Source organism: Pelophylax lessonae (genome assembly GCF_965119305.1).
Source record: "Pelophylax lessonae genome assembly, chromosome: 12".
In the NCBI taxonomy this organism is placed as follows: Eukaryota; Metazoa; Chordata; class Amphibia; order Anura; family Ranidae; genus Pelophylax; species Pelophylax lessonae.
The window spans coordinates 12,652,812-12,677,216 of record NC_138779.1 but is presented as its reverse complement, the minus strand read 5'-3'; the positions used below and the strand labels follow the sequence as shown (position 1 = coordinate 12,677,216).

At 43.0% G+C, this 24,405-nt stretch overlaps 1 protein-coding gene and 1 long non-coding RNA gene across 2 annotated transcripts in view; one reads left to right on the top strand and one right to left on the bottom strand.

Moving 5' to 3' along the window:
- The window catches only part of LOC309567853, a 1,051,047-nt gene that overhangs the window by 264,470 nt on the left and 762,172 nt on the right, over positions 1–24,405 (bottom strand). The window lies entirely within an intron of this gene.
- LOC309568276 (uromodulin-like) lies at positions 3,042–14,920 on the top strand (the record flags this gene model as incomplete). Its single annotated transcript, XM_082273945.1, has 8 exons — positions 3,042–3,087; positions 4,585–4,692; positions 6,082–6,296; positions 8,200–8,354; positions 9,276–9,512; positions 11,702–11,858; positions 14,294–14,366; positions 14,874–14,920. The coding sequence occupies 8 exons, from the start codon at positions 3,042–3,044 to the stop codon at positions 14,918–14,920; spliced, it is 1,038 nt and encodes a 345-aa protein (XP_082130071.1).

Here is a 24,405-nt window from a genome sequence, read left to right as displayed (position 1 = left end):
TGGGTGATCAAATACTACCAAAAGGAAGCTATTTTTGTGGGAAAAAAAGGACATCAATTTTATTTGGGTACAATGTCGCAGCACCACGCAATTGTCCGTTAAAAATACCACAGTGCCGAATCGCAAAAAATTGCCTGGTCATTAAGTGGGCAAATCCTTCCAGTCCAGAAGTGGTTTAAGAGTCATTGTAATCGTTTGATGAAGATTTTTCTTTTGTTTGTTCACTTTGCAAGTGTAAAATTGATAAAAAGAAATCAGTAAAATAAAATTATTTAAAAGCATTTGTACTTGACATTATTTTTTCTCAGCTGGCTAAAACTTCTGCCCAGTATTGTACATAGTAAAATGCTGAAAGTAAGACACTACTTTTATTAATTAGAACACTTCGCATATTTTGAATAAATGTATTATTAATACAGGCAAGATCAATATGTATAAATAACAATCAGATGTTTGGTTACTCGGCTGTCACATTGGAATCGAAAAAAAAATCTAAAATTTTCGATTCAACTGATTTAAAATTTAACGATTCAAACGTTTTGAATCGAGTAACAATACATAGAACGAATTCCAAATACAAATTCAAAATACGAATCTCAAGTATGAATTGATTGTATCGATCAAATTTAACAAAACGAAATAACTAGATTAACTAATCTAAACGAAATGAAACAAATTTTTTCGTCATGCACATATCTAACACATTTCTGTATCACAGTAAACCTAATCATCTTAAATAGATGTAGCTGGTCAGTGGTATCTGGCACTATTAACATAACAATTTGAAATCTATTTGTAGTACAATAAAACTTGTTTTTTGAGAATTTTGTTGTTGTTAATACATTTTGAGCACTGTGAAAAGATCTTCAAATCGAAAAAAAAAAATGGCTATAATTGGGTTTGCAACAAGTATGTAAAAAAAATTGAAGGATTATTTGTTTAATAGAACAAGGTGACATTTAGCTATAGATATAAAATGCCTCCAGAAAAATACATCATTCTGTGATTATTGCGTTAAAGTTAAACTGTGACGTCTTGGGGCTAAGCCCTGCCTGGGTGAGGCCCATTTACTCTATTGTCACCTCTTGTCACCTCATCACCTCATCTCCACCTTGTTTCTTTATAAGATTGACGCATGGAATTCCATCTGGACCAATGAGTATATAAGTAGCTGAGTGATCGGTAATTGTACTCAGAACCTCCACCACCTCACTCCAACTACCATTCCTAAAGGTGGCAAATCTCTACTGAAAGCTAACTTTGCGCACTTGTTGGAAGAACATCAAATTGTTGGAAGACTCTTGCAGACCCGGGACATTTCTACACCACATTAGTCGGTTAGTATAAAACTTTGATTTCTAAGACATTTACAACTCATAGCAGACAATTCGGATAAAATGATCATATACATACCGGTAGTTACATAGTTACATAGTAGTTGAGGTTGAATAAAGACAATAGTCCACCCAGTTCAACCTGTGTAGGTCTGTGTGGACGTAATTATTTCCCATACCCCTGAATGTTCTGATCCTTGAGATGTATGTCCAAGAGTATTTTAAAAGTAGCCATACTCCCCGCAGCTACCACCATTTGTGGTAGAGACTTCCACAGTCTTGTAGCCCTTACTGTAAAGAACCCCCTGTGTAGCCTGAGGTTAAATCTCTTCTCCTCTAATACAAAGTTTACATTCTGATTGTACAAAGAAATATCATGATGGAGGCTGCCATTGGTTGCTTGTGATCGCTGGTTGGCTGGTTACCATGATCATTCTTTGGCTTCATTGCTCTCTAAATCTCTGCCTTTGTAACATGTTTAATGGCAATATAAGGACTTATTTAACTGTCCAATCAATGTGTGTCTATTTAGCAATTGTTGGAAGATTTAATGGAGATTGAGTCAACGGGAGCTTTAGATTTACCAAAACCATGTTTTGTTATTTTGTTTCGTTTTATTTTGGATTTTATTGTTTTGCATCAAAGGTATATATATATTTTTTTCTGATCAAGTATTGTTAAGTCTAGTATGTTACATATATACAAAAATGATAACAGGATTGTTCCTGATTGGAAATATTCGCTATACAGACATATCCTTCCTGTTCAGGAGCAGCAGCTCCTCCAAATGCTCATCCGGTTTCTGGGGATAGCCTCTCCAGCAGTGAGACATCTCCATAGTGGATATGTCCAATCAGGAACAATCCTTTTATCATTATCATCTTGTATACTAAAACTGAGAGGATATTGGGCGCCCTATGTTTATCATCCAAACACCAATAGGATCTCCTGAGGAAGCAGCATGGTGAAACACGTAGTGTTCCATTGGTATCTACACATTAGAACCCCATTGGCCCGAAGACAGGAGGTCGTTTATCCGTGTGACTCAATACACCAGACCCAGCCATAAACCGGGCAGTTTACCGGTTCTCTTGCTATAGGAGCATGCTATATATCACCTTCATGTGCATTTATTCATGTTATGGTTTTAATGAATTTTTCTATTATGTTATTTCTGTATGAGATTAACAGTGGCTGCCTCCAAAGTCCTAATACCCTTAGGCTGGGTTCACACTGGGGCGGCTTCAAAGTTGCCCGACTCTGAAGCCGCCCCGTGCAGCGCGACTTCAGCGGGGCTTGCAAACGACTTCTCTAATAGAAGTCAATGCAAGTCGCCCACAAAGTAGTACAGGAACCTTTTTCTAAGTCGGAGCGACTTGAGTTGCTCCAATTATAACGGTTCCATTGCACTGAATGGAGCGCGACTTGTCAGGCGGCTAAGTCTCCTGACAAGTTGCCCCACTGTGAATCCGGGACTTAGGGTTTTCATTCTTTCTTTTCTTACATTTGTTACATATATGAATATTGTAACATATAAAGATGTTTGTTGCTTTTTTTATTTGTTTTTTTATTTTTATTTTTTTACTTTAAATCTATGTATAGACTTTTTTTTAAAATTGTATTATTACTATTTTTTTTTTTTTTGCTAAATCACAAACAGAAATTGGTTGCTCATATAGAATGTATTTTCTAGGTTCTCTGATAACCATGAAGACAACACTACTGCTATCTGTACTGTGCGCTGCCATGGCAGGTGAGTGACGTTTATCTCCTTTTATCTTATAATCTCTCATCTGGAATACAGAGACAGCGATCATTCCCAGAGATTGGAGGGTACCATCAGGGAAGGGCAAATTAACAACAACAAAAAAAACAAAAAAAACAGCGAGGAAGATCTGTTCTCTAAGTGAAGTGTATCTAAACCCGAAAAGCAAAATAAAATAAATTGCAGCTTACTGGTCCTTAGTGGTGGCTGCTTTTTTCATATATTGTCACCTGGGGATCCAGCCAGCCTTTCCTGAACAAGCAGTGTATTGCCTTAGGACAGTTAGGACCACAAAACACCCCCACCTTTCCTCATCTGCTTAACATAGAAGGAAGGGGTTTTGTAGCTCACAGAAGTAAACTGGGCAGGACTGATAACACTGTTTGAGATAATACACATCTTCCTGGATATATTATAGGCACATCAGTTATGGGTGGTGCAGCGATCACCAGCTGGACACTGGATCTATTATAGATACATACATACATAAAATGTTTTGTTATATCTGTTGATCCTGCCAGAAATTCAGAGCTCTCCTGTGTATTCTGCAGTCTTATCTCAAACAGTTACATACATATTCTCCAGCACACCAAGGATCTTGCACAGCAGTCAGAAGAAACTTTTTATTGCAAAAAGATCAGATCAGGATAGGTGCAACGTTTCGTAGTCAAGCAGGACCTCTTTATCAGGCATGTGATGACATTGCATGCCTGATGAAGGGGTCCTGCGTGACTCTGAAAAATGAACCACTGCTTTTCCACTGTTGTAGTACTTAGTACTAAGTGGGTGGGATTACAACGCTTCTCTGACCAATCAGTGGCTAGTAGTGACAAACAATCAATACTGCATGCAAAGGTTTGTGGGATATGGTATTGGTACGGCCTGCTTGGATCCCCAACCAAGGTGGTACTGTTTAAGTGAGCCGTACCAATGCCGTACCATGTAGTGAAAAAGCGCCGCTGTATCAAACCATACCGAACCGTTCTAACCCGTACCATGCGGTACCATGCAGTGGAAAAGCGCCAAACCGAGCCAAACCGATCCATACCATGCAGTGGAAAAGCACCTTAATTAGGAAATAATGGCAGCCCTTTGGGTCTGCTAAATAGCAGCACAGTTTCCCAGAGGGTGCGGGAATGTGTGCAAATTACACGCAATCCTGCACCCGCATGTGCTGTATGTGAACCTAGTCTTATTCAGGAACATGGGTGAATACAACACAGGGGAAGAGTGTTGAGAAACACTTTGTTTATTAATTGTAACACTTTGGAAACAAGTTTGAATTGTGTAACATTTGGATACAAGTTGCAGAAGTTTGACACAAATTGGATTGTTGTTGAACACTTTGAAACAACCTGGACATTATCTCTGATTTATTTGAAATATTTTTGATCCTTGTGTTACATAGTAGCTGGATTTGAGATCTGTTTAGACTTCCACACAGGAACACAGAATGGACTTTAATGTGTTTTTCTGTCTCTCCAGTGGCTGCGTCTGTAACCTGTGGAAGTGCTACCTGTGCTGATGATGAGTATTGTGACTCTAATACCACTACCTGCCAGTGCAATGCAACTCTCTATCCATTCATACGAGGTACGGTATGATATAATACAATGGTCCTTTTAAAACCAAATATTGCATTCATGAATTATAATGCATTTACAGTATATGAATAAACCATATGAGGTGCATGTAACACACATATTATAAGTGGTAAAGTGTAATGTTCCATTTACACCAGGATGTTAAATGAACCATGATGCAGCGCCCCGGTGTGAATGATCCCCAGGCCTGTCCTACATTTGAGTGGTGGATAGTTCAGGTATAATCTGACCGTCTGCAGTCTGTCATATAAACATGCACACTTGGATTGCTGTGGATAATATGGAGATAGAAATAGAAATCATAGCAAGACCCCACTGAAGTAGACGTATATTGTTCCCAGTGGAACAGTCACTGTTTGCACCGAGATTTGTGGCTTAGGGGGGTCTGTATAGGTGAAATCCTGAAAATGTGGTTTTTAATGGACTCCTGTCCTGTGTGCTCCTCATACCAGACTTTCTGAACCAGAGTTTTGTAGAATGCCAGGGTTCCTTCACAGGTTCATTGGGGTTCCTTGAGCAAATTCTGACTTTTAGATAAGTTTGGTCTTGTTGCTCCACTCCCACTGAATGACAGGTCCGGTGGAGAGCAGCTGATTTATACAAAGGGGTGGGGTTTCTCATGAGACATCAATGACCATCTATGGACGTGACCAAATATAGCCAATGTTGTCACTCGGATCCAAATGCCGGAAACACCAATGTACTTGGCTTGTTCAGATGAAACTTTAAGTTCATCCCTACTGACCACCAATGTAAGAGGACACTACGCTGACCATCAATGTAAGGGGGCACTACACTGACGACCAATGTAAGGGGGCACTACACTGACCATCAATGTAAGGGGGGCACTACACTGGCAATCAATGTAAGGAGGCACCACACTGACCATCAATGTAAGGGGACACTACACTGACCACCAATGTAAAGGAAAACTACAATGATCATCAATGTAAAGAGGGGCACTACACTGACCACCAATGTAAGGGGGGACCACACTGATCATCAATGTAAAGAGGGGCACTACACTGACCATCAATGTAAGGGGGGACCACACTGATCATCAACGTAAGGGGGCACTACACTGATCATCAATGTAAAGGAAAACTACAATGACCATCAATGTAAGGGGAAAATACACTGATCACCAATAAAGTAGGCATTACATGGGCCACCAACAGTCAGTGTTTTGTATGTAAACTGGAAGTTTAATTGTGATTCAACTCTTTGCCTTTATGGCAGCTTTCTCTCCAGTCCCTGGTCACTTTTGGCACCCTAAAGTAGGTATATATGGAAAACCCCTATAGTGTATAATGTACATCAATCACGTCACCTTCACCTTCTCATCTCAGAAATGCTGAATGACTTTACTCTTTTTCAGGAAGCCTTCCTTCTCCAAATCTTACTTGTACTGGAGTAAAGTTCAATATACAAGTGTCAAAATGTTGGTTGGAAGCACAAGGTTATAATACGTCCGATATAAGGCTGAACGGCACCGACTCTGGTTGTTTCGCAGTAAGGGAGCTTGTGGATGGAAAATCGCAGATGACCATTCATCATCCATTGACAAGTTCTGTCTGTAACACAGTTCCTGCAGTAAGTTCTCCTGGCCCGGGTTGACTGTTTCTTATACAAGAGAAGTTAAAACAAAACCATAAATATATGTATGGACAAAAATGTTATAATTTAGGGTTTGAACGGAATAGAGAAGGTTTAGTACCCTTGTCATTGACTGTTTTACCCTCTACATACCTGGTGTTCCTATTCAATTTCACTGGGTCTTCCAAGTCTGCCCCATTCCCTGAAATTCCTGGTTGTAGAGAAGATAGTGAGGGGAGGGTGTGATTGGCTCCTGCAGCAGCCTGGGAGGAGGAAGCAGGGGCGTGGCTTGCGATGTGCTTTGTGTTTTAAAAGACGCACACAGCCTAAGCTGAGGGCGCACATACATGGATGTCTCTTTAGCAGTTGGCTAGTTAAAGGAGACACCCAGGGCTGCTGATAGAAATCACGGGGGGGCCTCATACAGCCTACTTGACAGGCCCCCCCCTACTCCGAAAATATCAAACAAGATTTTTGCTAAAATGCAACACCTGCGATACTATGCTTTGCAGCCATGGCAGAAATTATACCCCGTCGAACAAGACTCATTCAAGTGATTTGCAGCACAGAGGCAATATCTGCACCCCACAGTGCGTGATTGGTACTGATCGCTTCTGTGTTCATTCAGGATGCTGTGTTCATTCAGCCCCCCCCCACTCACCATCCTGAAATAACCCGCCTGTGTGCCTTCAGCAACTGCCGGGGGGCTGAGGAGAGGAGGGAAAACAGCAGCACTGCAGGGGGAAAGGGCACTGATCGCTTACTGTGTTCATTCAGGATGGTGAGTTCATTCAGGATACTGAGCCCCCTACCCTACTCACCATCCTGAAATAACCCGCCTGTGTGCCCTCAGCAGCTGCCGGGGGGCAGAGGAGAGGAGGGAAAACAGCAGTACTGTGGGGGAAAAGGGCACTGATCACTTACTGTGCTCATTCAGGATAGGGAGACCCCCCCCCCTCCCCCACTCACCATCCTGAAATATCCCGCCTTTGTGCCCTCAGCAGCTGCCGGGGGGCAGAGGAGAGGAGGGAAAACAGCAGTACTGTGGGGGAAAAGGGCACTGATCGCTTACTGTGCTCATTCAGGATAGTGAGACCCCCCTCCCCCACTCACCATCCTGAAATATCCCGCCTTTGTGCCCTCAGCAGCTGCCGGGGTGGGGGGGGGGCTGAGAAGAGGAGGGAAAACAGCAGCACTGCGGGGGGGGAAGGGCACCGATCGCTTACTGTGTTCATTAAGGATGGTGTATTCATTCAGGATAGTGGGTGCCCCACTCACCATCCTGAAATAACCCACCTGTGTGCCCTCAGCAGCTGCTGAGGAGAGGAGGGAAAACAGCAACACTGCGGGGGGAAAAGGGCACACAGGGGTCCCACACAGCAGGGAGAAGGGGGCAGAGATACTAGAACTGATCGTCCTACAGTGTAGCCAGTGTAGATATAAAAGTCACAAGTAACACAGCTCTGTATTTATTTTCATCATTAAATGATTATTTTTTAAATACAAGAAGCATACAAGTACCTCAATGGGATCTGGTTTCAGCCTTACAGTCCCTGTACAATGCAGGCTGGGAGAAAGAGAACAACTCAAATAGCCAGTTATTTCATGTGCTGACAAATAGGAGTACAGAGAGATGAGCTCATCGGTCCTCTGATCTCCTTTCACTGTCCAGTCACAGGCTGGGGGGGGGGGGGGGGTGGGCTCAGAAAAAATGGGTCAAATGATACCGCCTATCCGAGTGAGCACATCAAATGGAAAAAAAGTACCGCAGGGGAGATCTCTGCGTTGAAGTTGAATACTGCAGGAAAAGCTACATTGACATTAATAGTAACTATTTGCTAATGTGCAGATTGCTGTATGGCGGTGAGTCTGATGACCTCTGTGCTTCCTCTCTCTACAGGTGAATTCATCCCATGTCACATACAGTAATCAGCTGTATATTTTTGCCGAGACGGATCCAATCCGAATAACAAATGACGTTGCCGTGAACGTTTCCTGCTCTTACCCGCTGCTTATGAATGTCACTCTTAATGTGACTCTGCACCCAGTGATTGGGTAATTATTATTACATAATGTTGGTCTTTCAGGAATCCATGGTGACTATCTCTAATGATATTGTATTTTAGCACATTCTCTTGTGTAAATGGTCCTTAAAGTGGAACTTTAGTCAGAAAACGAAGTCCTGGTAGATCACTGAAGGCTGGCCCATTTTGCAGCCAGGGCCGCTGATAGGGGGGGGCCACCAGTTCTCCTGTAGGGGACCCGGGCACACAGGGGGGCCCCAACAGTTTGGTGAAGTATGAAAGCTCTTCTATTGGAGGTACATTTCTTCTAAATTTTTTTTCCAAACTGACAAGGTCATTTAAAGGAGACATATGGATTTAAAAAGTTCTCGGTGTGCTTGGAGCAAAGAGCAGCGACTGTCAGTCATCACTCTCTAATCTGCCCCTCCAGCACTCACTAGAGCACTGGGCAGGGAAGGGGGCGGGTGCTGCTGGCTCTGGCTCTCAGCCCTGCATTAAGAGGCGGAGCAAGCTGTCAATGTGACAACCAAGTGGATCCCGACATTAGTGTTTTGATCCTTCCAGAGCCCGGAGTCGCTCTGCCATGTCATCTGGCAATAGCCCACTATCAGCTGACTCTGGGTCACAGGAGAGCAAAAGTAAGTGCACCCCTGTCACCCACAAAATAAGTATGGACAAAAAAAGGTTTGGCTATACATCTCTTTTGAAAAATGCCTTTATTGGTCTAATTCTTAACCAAATTAATTTTAACCCTTTGTGGTGCATTTGAAAGTGTACAACAATTTCACCTCCTCTACCAGTATACACAGAGCTGAAGAAGATATCAAATAGGTTTGCTCTTCCTTTATCCTCAGTGCAAATATTTCAGTCCTGTATAATAACATAGATGCACGGCCACATACCTACAAGGGTTTCTAGGTAGGTAACCTTCTGTTGTGTGTTTATTTTCCAGGAGCTCAGTAATAAGCGGCCCTACAGGAAATGCAAGTTATGTAGCCGTAATGATGGCCTTTAAAGATGAGTTTTTGACCCAGCTCTCTGATTCTGACACCCTGACAGTGGAGGATACTGTCTACATTTCAGTGGTCATACCGGATCTGGATGTGAACAGCTTTAAACTCAAAGTGGTGAATATTTATGCCTCTCCTACCGAATCAAGTATCCAAAAGTACTATCTTCTTCAGGACGGGTAAGGACACAGTACACTAGTTAGCAATGCTGTGTGATCTTTGTACACTTTGAGGTTGATTTACTAAAGGCATAAATACTGTGCACTGCCAGCAGGGCTGCTGATAGGGGGGGGCCACCAGTCCTCCTGTAGAGGGCCCGGCAGTGGCGGCCTGTCCATTGGGGGCGCAGGGGTGCCGCCCCCCCCCCCATCCATGCGTCTGGGACTCCTAGTCTACATGCAGGGCGCCGGCCACATGGATTCCAATGGGCTTTTTTTTTTTTAAGCATGTGATTACAGCCAGAGGCTCTAATAGGCTTCAAAAAAGGGTGGGCTCGGGGCACAAAGCACTGCGCCCTGAGCCCAACCACTTGTGTTATAATAGCGAATGAATATTTGCTATTATAACACTGATTCTCCTCTTAGCCAATCAGGCAGCAGGTCCTGAGACCAGTTTCCTGATTAACCAAAAGGAGAAGCCATGCTATTGGCCAAGGAGGAGGAGGAGGGAGGAGACGCAGGGGAAGCCGCTGCCGCTGCCCTCCACGTCAGTCCAGGGGGAGTGAGTTGGCGAAGGGGGGGGGGTAGTATGGTGTGTGGGCTGGAGCTGGTGTGGTCCGGGTATGGTGGGGTCCGTCTGCCGCCGTCTGCCGCCACCCCCCCATCCAATGGAGCACCAGCTGCCACTGGGGACCGGACACACAGGGGGGCCCCAACAGCACGGGGAATCGGTGCGGTCAGGCAGAGGGGCAATTACAGAATGAAGCCCTGTGCGGCTCTCTGCAGTAGCTGCAAGCCAGTTTCTCCCCTTCCTGCTAGCTTTTAGCTGCTGCAGGGAGAGACACAGGACATCATTCCTGTCATTGCTTCTCCGACACCGATCCTCCCTCCCTGTTCTGCCTGCTTCTGATCCCTCCCCTCCCGTGTGCCCCCCCCCTTTTCACTGTGATGCCCCCCGCATCACAGGCTTCCCAGTCCTGTAAAAAAAAAAAAAATTGTAAAAAAAGAATCATTAAAAAACTGTAAAATAAAATAATTGTAAACATTGTTAATATTTAAATGAACAATTATACAATTGTTCTTCTTTGAATTCTCTGTTACATTTGTGTTCCGCTAATAATGATTTTAGTGTATTTTTTGTGAAAATATTGTCTTGATAAATTCGGGGGGGGGGGGTGTCAGGTAGGCTGTACGGGGCCCCGTGATTTCTAATGGCAGCCTTGACTGCAAGTGCGGTTGCGCTAGATCTAAGGGGAAGCTCCGCTGACTTCTATTATCCAATCATGTGCGAGCGAAAAAGCTCTTTTTTTATTTTTCCTTACAAGTTCCCTCTCAGATCTACAGCAACTACACTTGCAGTGCACGGGCTATTTGTCTTTAGTAAATCCACCCCTTTGACTACCGAAATAATTCACTAATAATTCACAGAACAATATATCACCTTAACCTCTTTAAGCATTTTCTTCTTCCTGATTCATCCTGGGGACACCAGGACTAGAATTGGGGTGATAGGGGTCTTCAAGACAGTCAATTCCTGACAAGAGGTTCTTACTCTTCTTCACCACACCCCTTGCTCTCTCTGTCCTCACTGGAGAGTTTTTGGATATGAGGGGGACATATTTCCTCAGACAACAATACAAGCCCCGAGAAGGGATTAGGTATGGAAAATGGAAAGTGATAAAAGAAAAGCCAACGCATTTCAGGGTGCTAAGGAGTCCACCCTTATTAGGGCTTCAGGAACTTGGGTATATGCAGAGGTGCTGGACTCAATAGTGGTGATTGGTGATCCAACAATCTGATGAATGAATGAACGAATGAATACGAGCGTAGACTCCAACATCAGTGCCTGACCTCACAAATGTGCTTCGGAAAGAATGGTCAAACATTCCCATAGACACACTCCTAAACCTTGTGGACAGCCTTCCCAGAAGAGTTGAAGCTGTTATAGCTGCAAAGGGTGGGCCAACTCAATATTGAACCCTACAGACTAAGACTAGAATGCCATTAAAATTCATGTGCATGTAAAGGCAGGCGTCCCAATACTTTTGGTAATATATAGTATATATATATATATATATATATATATATATATGTATTTATATTATAATGAACACATGCCAGATATTGTTCAGCTGTAATAATATGTGCCAGTAATGTGTTCCAATCTTTAGATTACAGTAAGAAAACTGATATATGGTTTCTGTATCCAGGTGCCCAGCTAGCGATGTATCTACTGACCAGCTAACGGTGGTGAACAATGGAAACGCCACTGAATCTCGGTTTGCTATGAAGGTCTTCAAGATTGCCAGTTCTAGCAACGTCTATCTCTATGCCGATCTTGCACTCTGCAATAATAATTGTGTCACGGTAAGACTCAATATACACATAGTGGGTGTTCTGTGATTTCTGTACCTGGGCAAACCATATGGTCAAAACAGTCAACTTTCCAATTGTCCCACTGGTCCAAAGAGCCCCAGGCACTCTCTTGGCCTTGATGAGGTGCAACCAGCCTGAGGGTGGTAGGTTTGGGGGTTAGGAAAAGCATTTGGTTAAAGCTTTAGTGGTCCAATAATGAAGTATGTATACCAATTCCCTCTTCCTCCTGGTGATCAGACCTCAGATCTCACTGACCTGGTCATATGTACACACAATTATTCAAGGATGGGATAAAGGATGGGCAGGAGGGGCGACTATCCTGGAGGTCAATGTTTTATTGCAGGGATTTGGGTGCCTTGGCCCTAACCCTAAGGGAAGGGAAGGGGTGCAGTTTTTGCCCCATTTTCCCTGGGTGCTGGATGGATTTGTCACAGCACTGCAATTATCTTAGAGTCTTCTGAGTAATGGGGGGCCACCTGGGTTTTTACACATAAGAGTGGTGGGTATTACATGAAAGTCTACATGCCCATTCACTGAGGTCTGCTAAAGTGGAGCAATTTTAGGCGTCATCTTAAGTGCTTTTGGCTACAGTGCATTGCAGGAAAATGTGTGTTTTGGGTCATGTTTGAAAGCATTACCATTGATCTCTATGTAACGTGATTTCCTGGAAATTGCATTTAGGTCATTAAGATTTATTTATAGTTAGAAGTATTTAAATAGCGCCAGTGCTTTCCATACTGTACAATCGCAGCAGTCCCTGCCCTCACAGATCTTACAATTTAAGGTCCCTATCTTGCACACATACTAGGGCCAATTTAGACAGGAGCCAATTATTCTACCAGCATGACATTGGAGGAAACCCACCCAAGCAGAACAGGCAAACCCCATGCAGATATTGTCCTATTTGGGAAGTTGAGGTCCCCAGCGCTACAAAACAAGAGTGCTAACCATCAAGCCACTGTGCTGCCCAAATCTCAACAGTTGGCTTTCTAATCATTGCATGACCTTATTGGATGAGTTTATGGACCAAAAATGAAGAAAAAAAAAAAAGTAATAGAAATGCACACCACTAAACTTAAAGATACCAGATGACTACCTGATCTGCTGCTACTTTGCAAACCAAGGAGGAACATTGCTGTGTGTAATGAGAATGATAGCTGAATTAGTGGGCCAACTCCACACGAAAGTGATGCATTAAATCATATGCTGACTTCTGATATTGAGATACCGCCACCATAATTCACAGTTCTGCCCATCTGCTGCAGCCATAACATGAGATGAGCTAGAGTTCGGCCCAAATCCAAGCCTATCCCTAACAAAGACAATTGATGGTGGGATGCTCTTCCCTAACAAAGATAACTAATTGTGTCATGCTCATCCCTAAAAAAATAACTGATGGAGTCATGCTCATCCCTAACAAAGACAATTGATGGTGCCATGCTCATCCCTAACAAGACAATTGATGGTGTCATGCTCATCCCTAACAAAGACAATTGATGGTGCCATGCTCATCCCTAACAAAGACAATTGATGGTGCCATGCTCATCCCTAACAAAGACAATTGATGGAATCATGCCCATCCCTAACAAAGACAATTGATGGAGTCATGCCCATCCCTAACAAAGACAATTGATGGTGCCATGCTCATCCCTAACAAAGACAATTGATGGAGTCATGCCCATCCCTAACAAAGACAATTGATGGAGTTATGCCCATCCCTAACAAAGACAATTGATCGAGTCGTGTCCATCCCTAACAAAGACAATTGAGGGAGTCATGCCCATCCCTAACAAAGACAACTGATGGTGCCATGCTCATCCCTAACAAAGACAATTGATGGAGTCATGCCCATCCCTAACAAAGACAATTTATGGAGTCATGCCCATCCCTAACCAAGACAATTGATGGAGTCATGCCTATCCCTAACAAAGACAATTGATGGAGTCATGCCCATGCCTAACAAAGACAATTGATGGAGTCATGCCCATCCCTAACAAAGACAATTGATGGTGCCATGCTCATCCCTAACAAAGACAGTTGATGGTGCCATGCTCATCCCTAACAAAGACAATTGATGGTGCCATGCTCATCCCTAACAAAGACAATTGATGGTGCCGTGCCCATCCCTAACAAAGACAATTGATGGTGTAATGCTGTCCTGATAGAATGTAGAATAAATAGGTCATTGGGGAATATGGCTCAGAGAGACTGAAACCAATGTGTAGGGGAAATGTAAACTATTCCAGGGAAGTCTCACCATTGGAGTGATGGAAGAACCTGGTGTGCCCGCATCCTCCACTGTTTCCATTGTGGGGATAACACAGATAAAGGTACATGAAGGGGACGTTGTGACTTTAGCATTTGCAGTTTCTTCATCGATTTCACTAGTCTGGAATTTCTGTTGAATTTCTTTTATTTCCTTATAGACCTGCACCTCTAAATCCAAAGCTGCTAGATCCCAGAACATTGCAGGAAGCGTCAGAATCTATTTGGATGCATGTAAGTCATCTCATGGTCACAGTTTTGTTACAGTAATTTTCTGTGTTCCTTCAGTCACATATAATAAATCCCAACTTTCTTTTCTTTTTTGTTTTGGATAATGTGGGGAAAGGGTTAAAGCTTCTGACAATTTTTAAATGCTGTCTTTGTTCTTTTTGGGGGATTTTCCCTCAGTTGCTGTTCTGTCTGACACCTGTCACCTGACCAGGAAGTAAGGAGAAACTTCCCAGAGGGGACAAAGCAGTAAAAGCCTGCAGAGGTTCCAACCCTTTACCATTCTAATAAAATTGCTCTGTGTGTCCCGTTTATTTACCGGACTAAAAAGAAGCAAATTGTCCATTATTAGGATTTATTGTCAGGGATTATAAACGCTTTCACTGCTACGGTGATCACTACACAATTATTTCAGCCTGCAGTGAATGTGAATATCATACGATGTATCCAGAAGAATGAGTATCAGTCCGGTTGAGGTCTCCAATTAACAGATATTTTTTTCTCTATTTCCAGCTGATGCCAGTTACTATTTAGAAAACGGTTCTGCTAGAGGTGAGTAATCTCTTACATGGAAAATGTTAATGGTTTAAAGTGGTGTAGTTAAACATGTTCAACTCCTTTACAGCAACAATACACTTATATGTGGGGGCAGGGCTGGTAGACCTCAACATCCAGCCCCTGCATATATTGCAGCGCTGTCTTGTTTGAGGAGCGCTCCATCAGTACCCCCAGAACTGTGACTGAGCTGTCACCAACAGCTCACAGTCAACTGCTGATAATCGGCAGTTGGTAGGATTGGCTCCGGATGATGTCAACACTGTACACCCAATTACAGTGCAGCATGATCAGGAGACCCTCCTAAAGGCTTTTGGGCATCAGGACCCATTTAAAGCTTCCACCAGTATAAAGGGGTTAAAGCTAAATTCCAGGGGAACCATATTACCTGTCAAAGGATTTGTATTTTTGTCCTGAGGTTTGCACAGCATTTCCACACAGCAAAGCCAGGAGGATGACACCACGTTCTCTGTTACATCTTAAAATACAGTGGTGTCCTTTCCCAACCCCCAGTCTGCTGATTGGGCATTGAAGGAGCTGTAGAACACTGATTCCCTGTTCACTGTTCATTGGTATCCAGTTCTTGTGCTGTTTCTTCCTCTCACTCCAGCCCTGCTGTACAGGGACTGCAAGAGGTTGATACCAGATCACATTTAGATACTTACACTGCTTGCATTTAAAAAACAATGCTAAGCAACAATATTGTCTCTTTCTCAGCCTTTGCAGATTCCTGTTATTAACCACAAAAATATTAAACTCATCCAGAGAGATATGTAAAATTTCGAATTTCCCCCCAATTTCATCTGCCTAATTCTAGCAATGACAATGTCTAAGCGTTATTATCCATCCCTACGTTTCTATACATACATTTAGTATTTATCTAAATATATATTGATATTAGGTTTATTATAAAAGCATTAGATTGTGGGGTTATCAGCACTGACTGAGACTTTCAATTAAAGAGAGAGACAGTCTGAAGGCAAACAGCTTCTATTGTGCTGTCTTTAGAAAATGCATAATGTTCCGTGACTCCAAAATCATAGATGTATATTCTGTATTAAATATTTTTTGGGTTGTATGTATTCCCCTCACTGGAAGTGGAGAGAGCATCTCTGTATTGAAATGTATATCCAGCCGATTTTTTTTTTTTTTAGCTTTGGAAATAGTCAGGATCAGTGCTTTAAGTGGGCCGGTTTGCACTGGTACTCACTACCGCCACTTCCAAATATGGCTCTTGAGCATATCACCACCTCTCTGTGCGCCTTAGCGTACCAGTACGCTCATTTTGGACATCTGTGCCCTCAATTGCCCCCCCCCCAAGAATATTTCCCACTCCAGAGCCAGACCAGTCACCACCAGTGAGTCCCCATGCTCCGGAGTCCCAGCCCAGGCCAGGGGGGGGGGTGCTCTGTGGGGACCCTGATGTGGGGTGGGGGTGGCGGTGGCGACAAAATGTATAGGCTATAATAGAGTACCGGCACTTCTTTTGGGCCACTTCAAGCACTGGTAAGGATGGATAAGAACCCCTTCTATCAGCATCTTGAGCTATGTTAGAGAAATTTCCCTTTGTTTACTGTCCCAGTGACAACGGTTTCACCAAACAGGAAGTGAGAGCAAATCTCCAACAGCAACACAGACAGAAATATATATATATATAATTTTTAAGTAGAGTAAGGAAAGGTCAAAGTAACTATTAGCTTTGTTATTGTTGTATGTTTCCTTGTAGCAGATTTTCCCTCACTTCCAATCTGGTAAAACGGTTGTCTCCTTGACAGTATAGAAGGGTAAATCTCTCTAATGCCACCACACTATTCAAAAATTTAAAAGACAAAAAGTGTTGGTTGGACATACAGTTTCAATTCTCACAATATCACAATCTGGTATAAAAGTTGGCTTTCATCAGACTGAAACTACAATGAAAATTTACTGAACAGAAGATCTTCCATAGAAAGATGAAGCCCTTCCCGCTCCATTCCTAATATCTCTTGTGTGTTCTTCCAGGTTTCTCCATGCCTTGGACTTTGTCTGCTCTGATCTTCTCCTGGATCTTGATGAAGCTGATGTAAACCCTCCGAGAACCGACCATCCCGGCACCATGAGACTTTATCAACCCCAATGCTCTCAGCAGAGAGAAGTTATGAAGGAATCTTGTATATAGTTCTATTTCTGTGGATGGTGTTGGCTGCATCAAATATAACGCTACCTAAGATAACCTTGCCACTATGCGTCCTGATTATCTCTCATTTTGTACAGTGCTGATATCCTGCTTTTTTGGCTTTGAGGTGTCTACTTTATACTTGAGCTATTTATTGTGTTGTATTTATTGTACTGTAAGCATGGTAATGGAGTAGACAATATATAGATATTTTGTATCCCTGGAGAGCGCACCCTGCACTTTTTACTGTTCTTTTACATATAATAAACTGCAAAGTAATGTGATTCTAATTGTTTCTTTGCATTTTTTATTCAGTCATTGAAGGTGCTATGGTCAGGGAAAGGTACCCCCTAAGGTATTACAAAGCACAAAAACCAAGATTGGATATATTGCTGCTCACCGGCTCTTAGATTTAGTGGTTGCATTTTTTTTTCAGGCCTTTTCCCTTTATTTTGACCAGGTGATCCTTAAACAATTCTTGTCCGGTTGTGGCTCCTCTCACGTTTACACTGTAAATGTGAGTGGAGCCTAATTTCACATAACCTAATTTCACGCTTATACTGTATCTATGCTTTAAGTGGAACTCCAGTCTAAACCCTTTGTTCTCGTATTGCATAGCGTGAGGAACAATTGATACCGCTGATAGGTTTTCGTTGCTACATGTGTCCACTGAGGAGACTTCCCACCAGTTTCTATCCAAGAGACACAACATCAATTGAGAAAAAATCTCTCAACAGTAGGAGAAAGTCCCATCTTTGACAATTCTTTAGGAACCTCTGCCAAGGGTGTCCCTAGTGCTGCGCACCCAGGGCCTGTGCTCTGCATTGAAAATAGGTTGCCCTTGTTCCTGATGCTGTGGTTGCCCACCATTTTTCCTTTTATTTTTAATTTTCAAGTATCGCCCATGCAATGCCACTCACAGTTTAAAGCCTGGAGAGGCTCTCCTAAGCTCCTCCTCTGTTCTGGTCACATGACAAAGCCAATGGGAGAACTTCTCTTCACTCTGAACTGCTGCTGTATCTGAGGCATGGTGAAGCGGGGTGGGTTAGAGATCTCTATTGGTTGTGGGATAGAAAGGGTGAGGGGATCTTTGGGCAAGGAGATATTTGTTCTTGTTGGGGGGGGGGGGGTAGCGATAACTATTGATTGTGGGGTAGAGGGGGTGAGGAGATCTGGAGATCTTTGGGTAAGGAGATATCTGTACTTGGTGGGGGGGGGGGTGTAGAAATCTCTATTGGTTGTGGGATAGAGAGGGTGAGGGGAGTGTTGAGTAAGAACAGATCTGTAGTTGGGGGGGGGCATAGAGATCTCTATTGGTTATGGAGTAGAGAGGGTGAGGGGATCTTTGGGTAAGGAAAGTTTTGTACTTGGTGGGGAGGGGGGGACGTTAATATTTTGTTGTCTTTTTTTGACTGTGTGTTACAGTCACATAGTCCTGACCCCTACATTCTGTGTGCTATTACCTCCTGATCCAGGAGGCCAGGTTGGCAGATTGATATAGAAGAGGATTTTAATTAAATTGTCAGAATCCCAATACAGTAAATCACTTTGTCTGCACCCAAAAGTGGATAAATAGTCCTCTTTCTGCCACGGACCCCATTGCACAGCTCGGTTCCCAGGTGGAAGGAACACAGGTGCCTGGCTCTCAGCTCAGGAGAATCCTCCAGAAAAAGTGCTGCACACAGTCCCTTGGCCACAGGTAAATCAAGCCGACTGGACCAGGTGTTGGGGGAGGCCCCTAGCCTATGCCAGTGATTCACACATCCTTACCTCTTACTGGGCCTCCAGCCACCACTAACCTGCCACAATGCCTCCCATCTCCCATAGTGCCCCCCCCACCATGTCCAACCTCTGACAGTGCCACCCAGTCTAACAAAGTGCCCCCCAGCCTACTGCAGAGCCTCCTGCCTCCTATAGGGCCCCCCAACAGTGTCCCACATTGCCCTTCATATACTCGCAGTGCCCCCCCACCCCAAGCCCCACAGTGCCCCTAAAAAGTCCCAAGGCTCCTGGAGAGACACCAGTGACCCTACATCCCCTACAGTCTCCCCCCGCCCCCTTCAGAAATCTCATCCTCTACAGGACCAACAAGCCAGGACATTTTATGCAAGCAGAAAAAAAAAATATTCCTTGTGGTTTGTCCAGAGCATGGGACCCCAGAATAGGAGATTTTGGGATGCTCATAACCTTGGATTCTAAATGTCCCACAGTCTCCTTGAATCGGAAATCTAACCCCTATCAGTGGTGATGGGGGGATTTGCCCAAGTTTTGATTCACCAAATGTTTGGAAATTGAGTAAATCCAAACAGAGTGGCAATTCCTATTGGAGTCTATGAGGTGAGTCTTGTCAAATTCTGCCCATTTTTTAGGGTTAATAGGCAAACTGCTGTTAAAAAAGGGGAAGCTGGTCATTGCCATAAAGCACTTGTACCAATGCAAAAATTAATTTTAAAAAATCATACAGCGGGGAGTGGGCTCTTTCATGTGGCTTTGAGGGAAATATTACAAATACACAAATCATTTAAATAACATACTGGGGGATGCCCCAGTATGTTATTTAAGATTATTCCCCGTGATTTGCTAATGTTGTTCAATTGTTTTCAAACGATACTTGTCATCTCCATTCCATCATTTGACTTGTTCTTTACCCATGTACCCATCCCAATGAACACACAATGCACTATGAGACAGAAATAGTTGGGTTCCATCAGCATTCTGGACAGAAATAGTGTTGTGTGCTTCATATGGGAACTGACTACCCCAAAGTGGACTCTGCTACTAAAGTTTATAGCCAAGAGACCACAATGGTGCATGTAAAAAAAATGTCGTACCATCATTTCTTATTGTCCTCTCAATGACATTGGCAGTCGGAAACCTCCATAGATCACTCATATTTGACACAGATATTGTTTGGCAATATCTTCCACTGTCTGAGCAACCCCCCTCCCCAAACACTTACCTGACAACACTCTCGATCATGCTCTGCCCCCGCCAGCAGCTCCTCTCTGCTCTCTTTTCCTGCATTCACATGCTTGGCTGAGAGCAGAGGAAGCCATTGGCTCCTGCTGCTGTCAGTCAAATCCTGTGAGGAGATAGAGGGACGGTGGAGCAGAGTCATGCTGTGTGTGTCTATAGATACATGCATGAAGAGAACCAGCTTCCCAAAATTCTCTGTGAATGAGACCATCAATAGAAATGACTGCTTACCAAAACAAATTGGCTTCCAAACTAATGGAAAAGCCAGACAAGCATCAGGGAATGCTTCCTCAAAACATCCGCATAGATAATGGCGATCCTGGAGCTCTCCAGTTCAGGTTCCACTGCCGATATTGGAACATATGAAACACAAATGCTCATAGCGCGATACTGTATATCAACATATTTATTAAAAGGCGTAAGGTGCACTCACATTTTCCATGTTAAAAAACAAGTATCTCGGTAGATTGAAATAGCTGCAGCGTTAGCCATGAAGACAAGGTAAACTATAAGCATGGTGACGTCACGTCTGGTCCCATCCAAATTAGACTTTGCCATGCAACACATTTTTTTTTTGGTTTGGGTTTTTTTTTTATTTACAAAACCACAGGGAGCCAAGTTTTCCCCTAGTATGGCAAATGTGTTCATAGTCAAGTGGGAGAAAGATGCCGTTCTGGGAAATCGCCTACCCCAGTTGATACTATGGAGTAGGTATATCGATAACATCCTCCTTCTGTGGGATGGTGACCATGTTTACTTGGAAACATTTATTAAGGGACCTAATCTAAATGATAGGGGCATCAAACTAGTTTGTATTTCGGTTGATAATTGCCATCATGCTTCCTGGCTTAGAGCTGCCCCTAAAGGCCAATTTATGTGTCTGAGACGGAATTGTTGTCTTGAAATTAATTTTTTTCTTCAAGCCCAAGAATTAAAAATCTTATTTTATTGACAAGGGCTATGATGAGAAAAGTCTAGATTCCATCATTAGAGAAGTAGTCCTTATGGATAGGAGGTCTATGTTGAGTAATACCAATAGGAGAGGTAATCCAGATTATTCCTTTACAAGCTCTTCTGTTACTTCTTTCTCAACTCAACACTATGTATTGAAAAAGATTTTTAAGAAACATTGGCCAATCCTCAAAAATGATGGCGTGTTGGGTCATTTGCTTCCAGAACAGCCTCGTATAATCTTTAGGGGTGCACCATCTTTAAGACACAAGATTGCCCAAAATGTAGTAGACCGGCCATTGAGACCAACCTTTTTTTCAGGAGCTTAAAGGTTACTTCCCATGTCGCAAATGTAATATTTGTGCACTTAATTAGTTTAACCACTTCATAAAGATGGCCTAGACTATAAGAAGATTGCCCAGACCCTGAAACTGAGCTGCAGCACGGTGGCCAAGACCATACAGCGGTTTAACAGGACAGGTTCCACTCAGAACAGGATCAAACAGCAAAAACCAGAATGAGCTGGGGTGCCACAGGGAGATAATGGCCTCACCGTCTCACCCCTTCAAAAAAAAGAGGGGGTGTGGGGATCCCAATAAATAGTTACCTGTAACAAAAGAAATGGTAGCAAGAAAGCTAGAAAAAGATTGGGAAGGAAACCCAAGCGGTATAGGCTAAAAAATGAATATCTTTATTGAAAAAAATATATACAAAATGTAACACATCTATCGGCAATAAGTCACAACAAGGACATACATACATTTACTAAAATTAACCAAGTGGTGTAGCAGGTTAACCACTTAAGCCCCGGAAGATTTTACCCCCTTCCTGACCAGGGGGTATTTTGCGATTCGGCACTGCGTGACTTTAACGGACAATTGCGCGGTCATGTGACGCTGTACCTAAACGAATTTGACGTCCTTTTTTTCCCACAAACAGAGCTTTCTTTTGGTGGTATTTGATCACCTGTGCGATTTTTTGATCATACGCTATAAACAAAAAAAGAGCGTCAATTTTGCAAAAATAACAATATTTTTCACATTTTTTTATATGAAATTCCCCCCAAAAAAAGTAAAAATCAAAATGTTTTAACATTTTAGGCCAATTTGTTTTATGCTACATATGTTTGGTAAAAAAAAAATCGAAAAAAGCGTATTTTGATTGGTTTGCGCAAAAATTATTGCGTTTACTAACTAAGGGAAAGATTTTTGTCATTTTTGTTGTTTTTTTTTTTTAACGAGTAATGGCGGCGATCTGCAATTTTTTTAGCGGGACTGCGACATTGCGTCGGACAGATCGGACCCTTGACTGACATTTTTGACACTTTTGGGGTTACCAGTGACATTACTACAGTAATCAGTGCTATACATATGCACTGTTACTGTAAAAATTACACTAGCAGTGAAAGGGTTAACTTTTTTTTGAGAGGGAGGGGTTAAGTGTGTCCCTAGGGGCGTGCTTCTAACTGTGATTGGATGTGGCTTGACGTGTAAGAACAGAGATCAATGGTCCTACATAGCAGAACCGTATGATCACCATTCTTACACAGGGGAGAATGACAGGCGGCTTTGTTTACATTAGCCGCCTGCCTTTCTTCCGCTGTAACGGACAATCGCGAGTGCCCGGCGGACATCGGGTCCGCCGGGCACACGCACGGGGGGTCCGTGAGCGAGAGGGAGCCGGAGCGTGCCTCCGGCGGGGCACGCTCGCTCCCTAGATCCTCACAGCGAACAACGTAATACTACGTCGCTTTACCTGTGAGGGGCTGACCGCCGCAGTAAATAGTCGTGCGGCGGTTGGCAAGTGGTTAAAGGGAGAAAAATTGAACACTTTCGATCTCAACAAACTGGTTGAGAATCTACTATTAATTATTTCATCACGTGCTCTACAGAAAATGTGGTCTACATGTTACAATGTAATGGAAAAGGACCTGGGGGTCCCAGTAGACGACAAGCTCAGCATAGGGCATGCAATGCCAAGCTGCTGCAAGCAATGCTAACAGAATACTGGCATGTTGAAAAAATGGGGATTCTCTCCAGAGATAAAATGATAATTCTGCCACTCTACAAAACTCTGGTCCGGCTGCATCCGGAGTATGCCGTCCAGTTCTGGGCACCGGTCCTCAGGAAGGATGTGCTGGAACTGTAGAGAGTCCAGAGAAGGGCAACAAAGTGAATAAAGGGACTGAAGGATCTTAGCTATGAGGAAAGACTACAAGTATTGAACTTATTCTCTCTGGAGAAGAGACAATTGAGGGGGGATATGATATCAATGTACAAATACTGTACTGGTGAGGACCCTAGCATAGGGAACAAACTATTCAGTGAAAGGGAATACAATAAGGCACGTGGCCACTCACTAAAATTAGAAGAGAAGCGGTTAAACCTTAAACTGCGTAAAGAGTTCTTTACCGTCAGAGCAGTAAGGATGTGGAATTCTCTTCCACAAGCAGTGGTATCAGCAGGGAGCATCGATAGTTTAAAAAAACTATTAGATGGGCACCTTAACAACCACAACATACAGGGGTATACAATGTACAACATAGAGGGATATACAATGTACAACATAGAGGGGTATACAATGTACAACATAGAGGGGTATACAATGTACAACATACAGGGGTATACAATGTACAACATACAGGGGGTATACAATGTACAACATACAGGGGTATACAATGTACAACATACAGGGGTATACAATGTACAACATACAGGGGTATACAATGTACAACATACAGGGGTATACAATGTAAGGTTAACAGCAAACACACACACACACATCATAGGTTGAACTGGATGGACTGGTGTCTTTTTTCAACTTCATTAACTATGTAACTATGTGTTGGGAATGGTTTTATTATTATCATTCAGCTGTGCAGCTGCAGAGCACTAATGTGAAAATCTGCTGGGCCTGCATCCCTTTAGACGTGTTCAAATTGGGAGTATCTCACCAAAAATGACATTTTTGTTGCAGGGGATGCCAGAAATCTGACTTGTATCTTAGTGCAGACTTCTGGGAAAATTGGTGAGCCAATCACACAAGCAGGAAATGATGTTTCTGGGGGTGTGGTCAGTATACATTCTGTGTACAGAACACCTCCAGGCGGCCATATTACATTTTTAAAAAATAACAGCGGTTGCAGATTGAAAAGGAAAGGTAATTTTTAATAACATTCAATTACATTATGATTTGTGTCGCAATTGTGTACGCTATATTGTTTTTTCTTTATTTGCTATTTTTTTTTCCCCATGAAAAGGGGATTTACCCTTTAAATTCCAAATGTTCCCCCCAGTAAACTTGAACCTGAACTCTGACCCCTATCACTAATAGTGATGGGTGGATTTGCCCAAGTTTTTATTCACCAAGAGATTTGAAATTCAGTAAATCATCCCGGTACAACCCCTT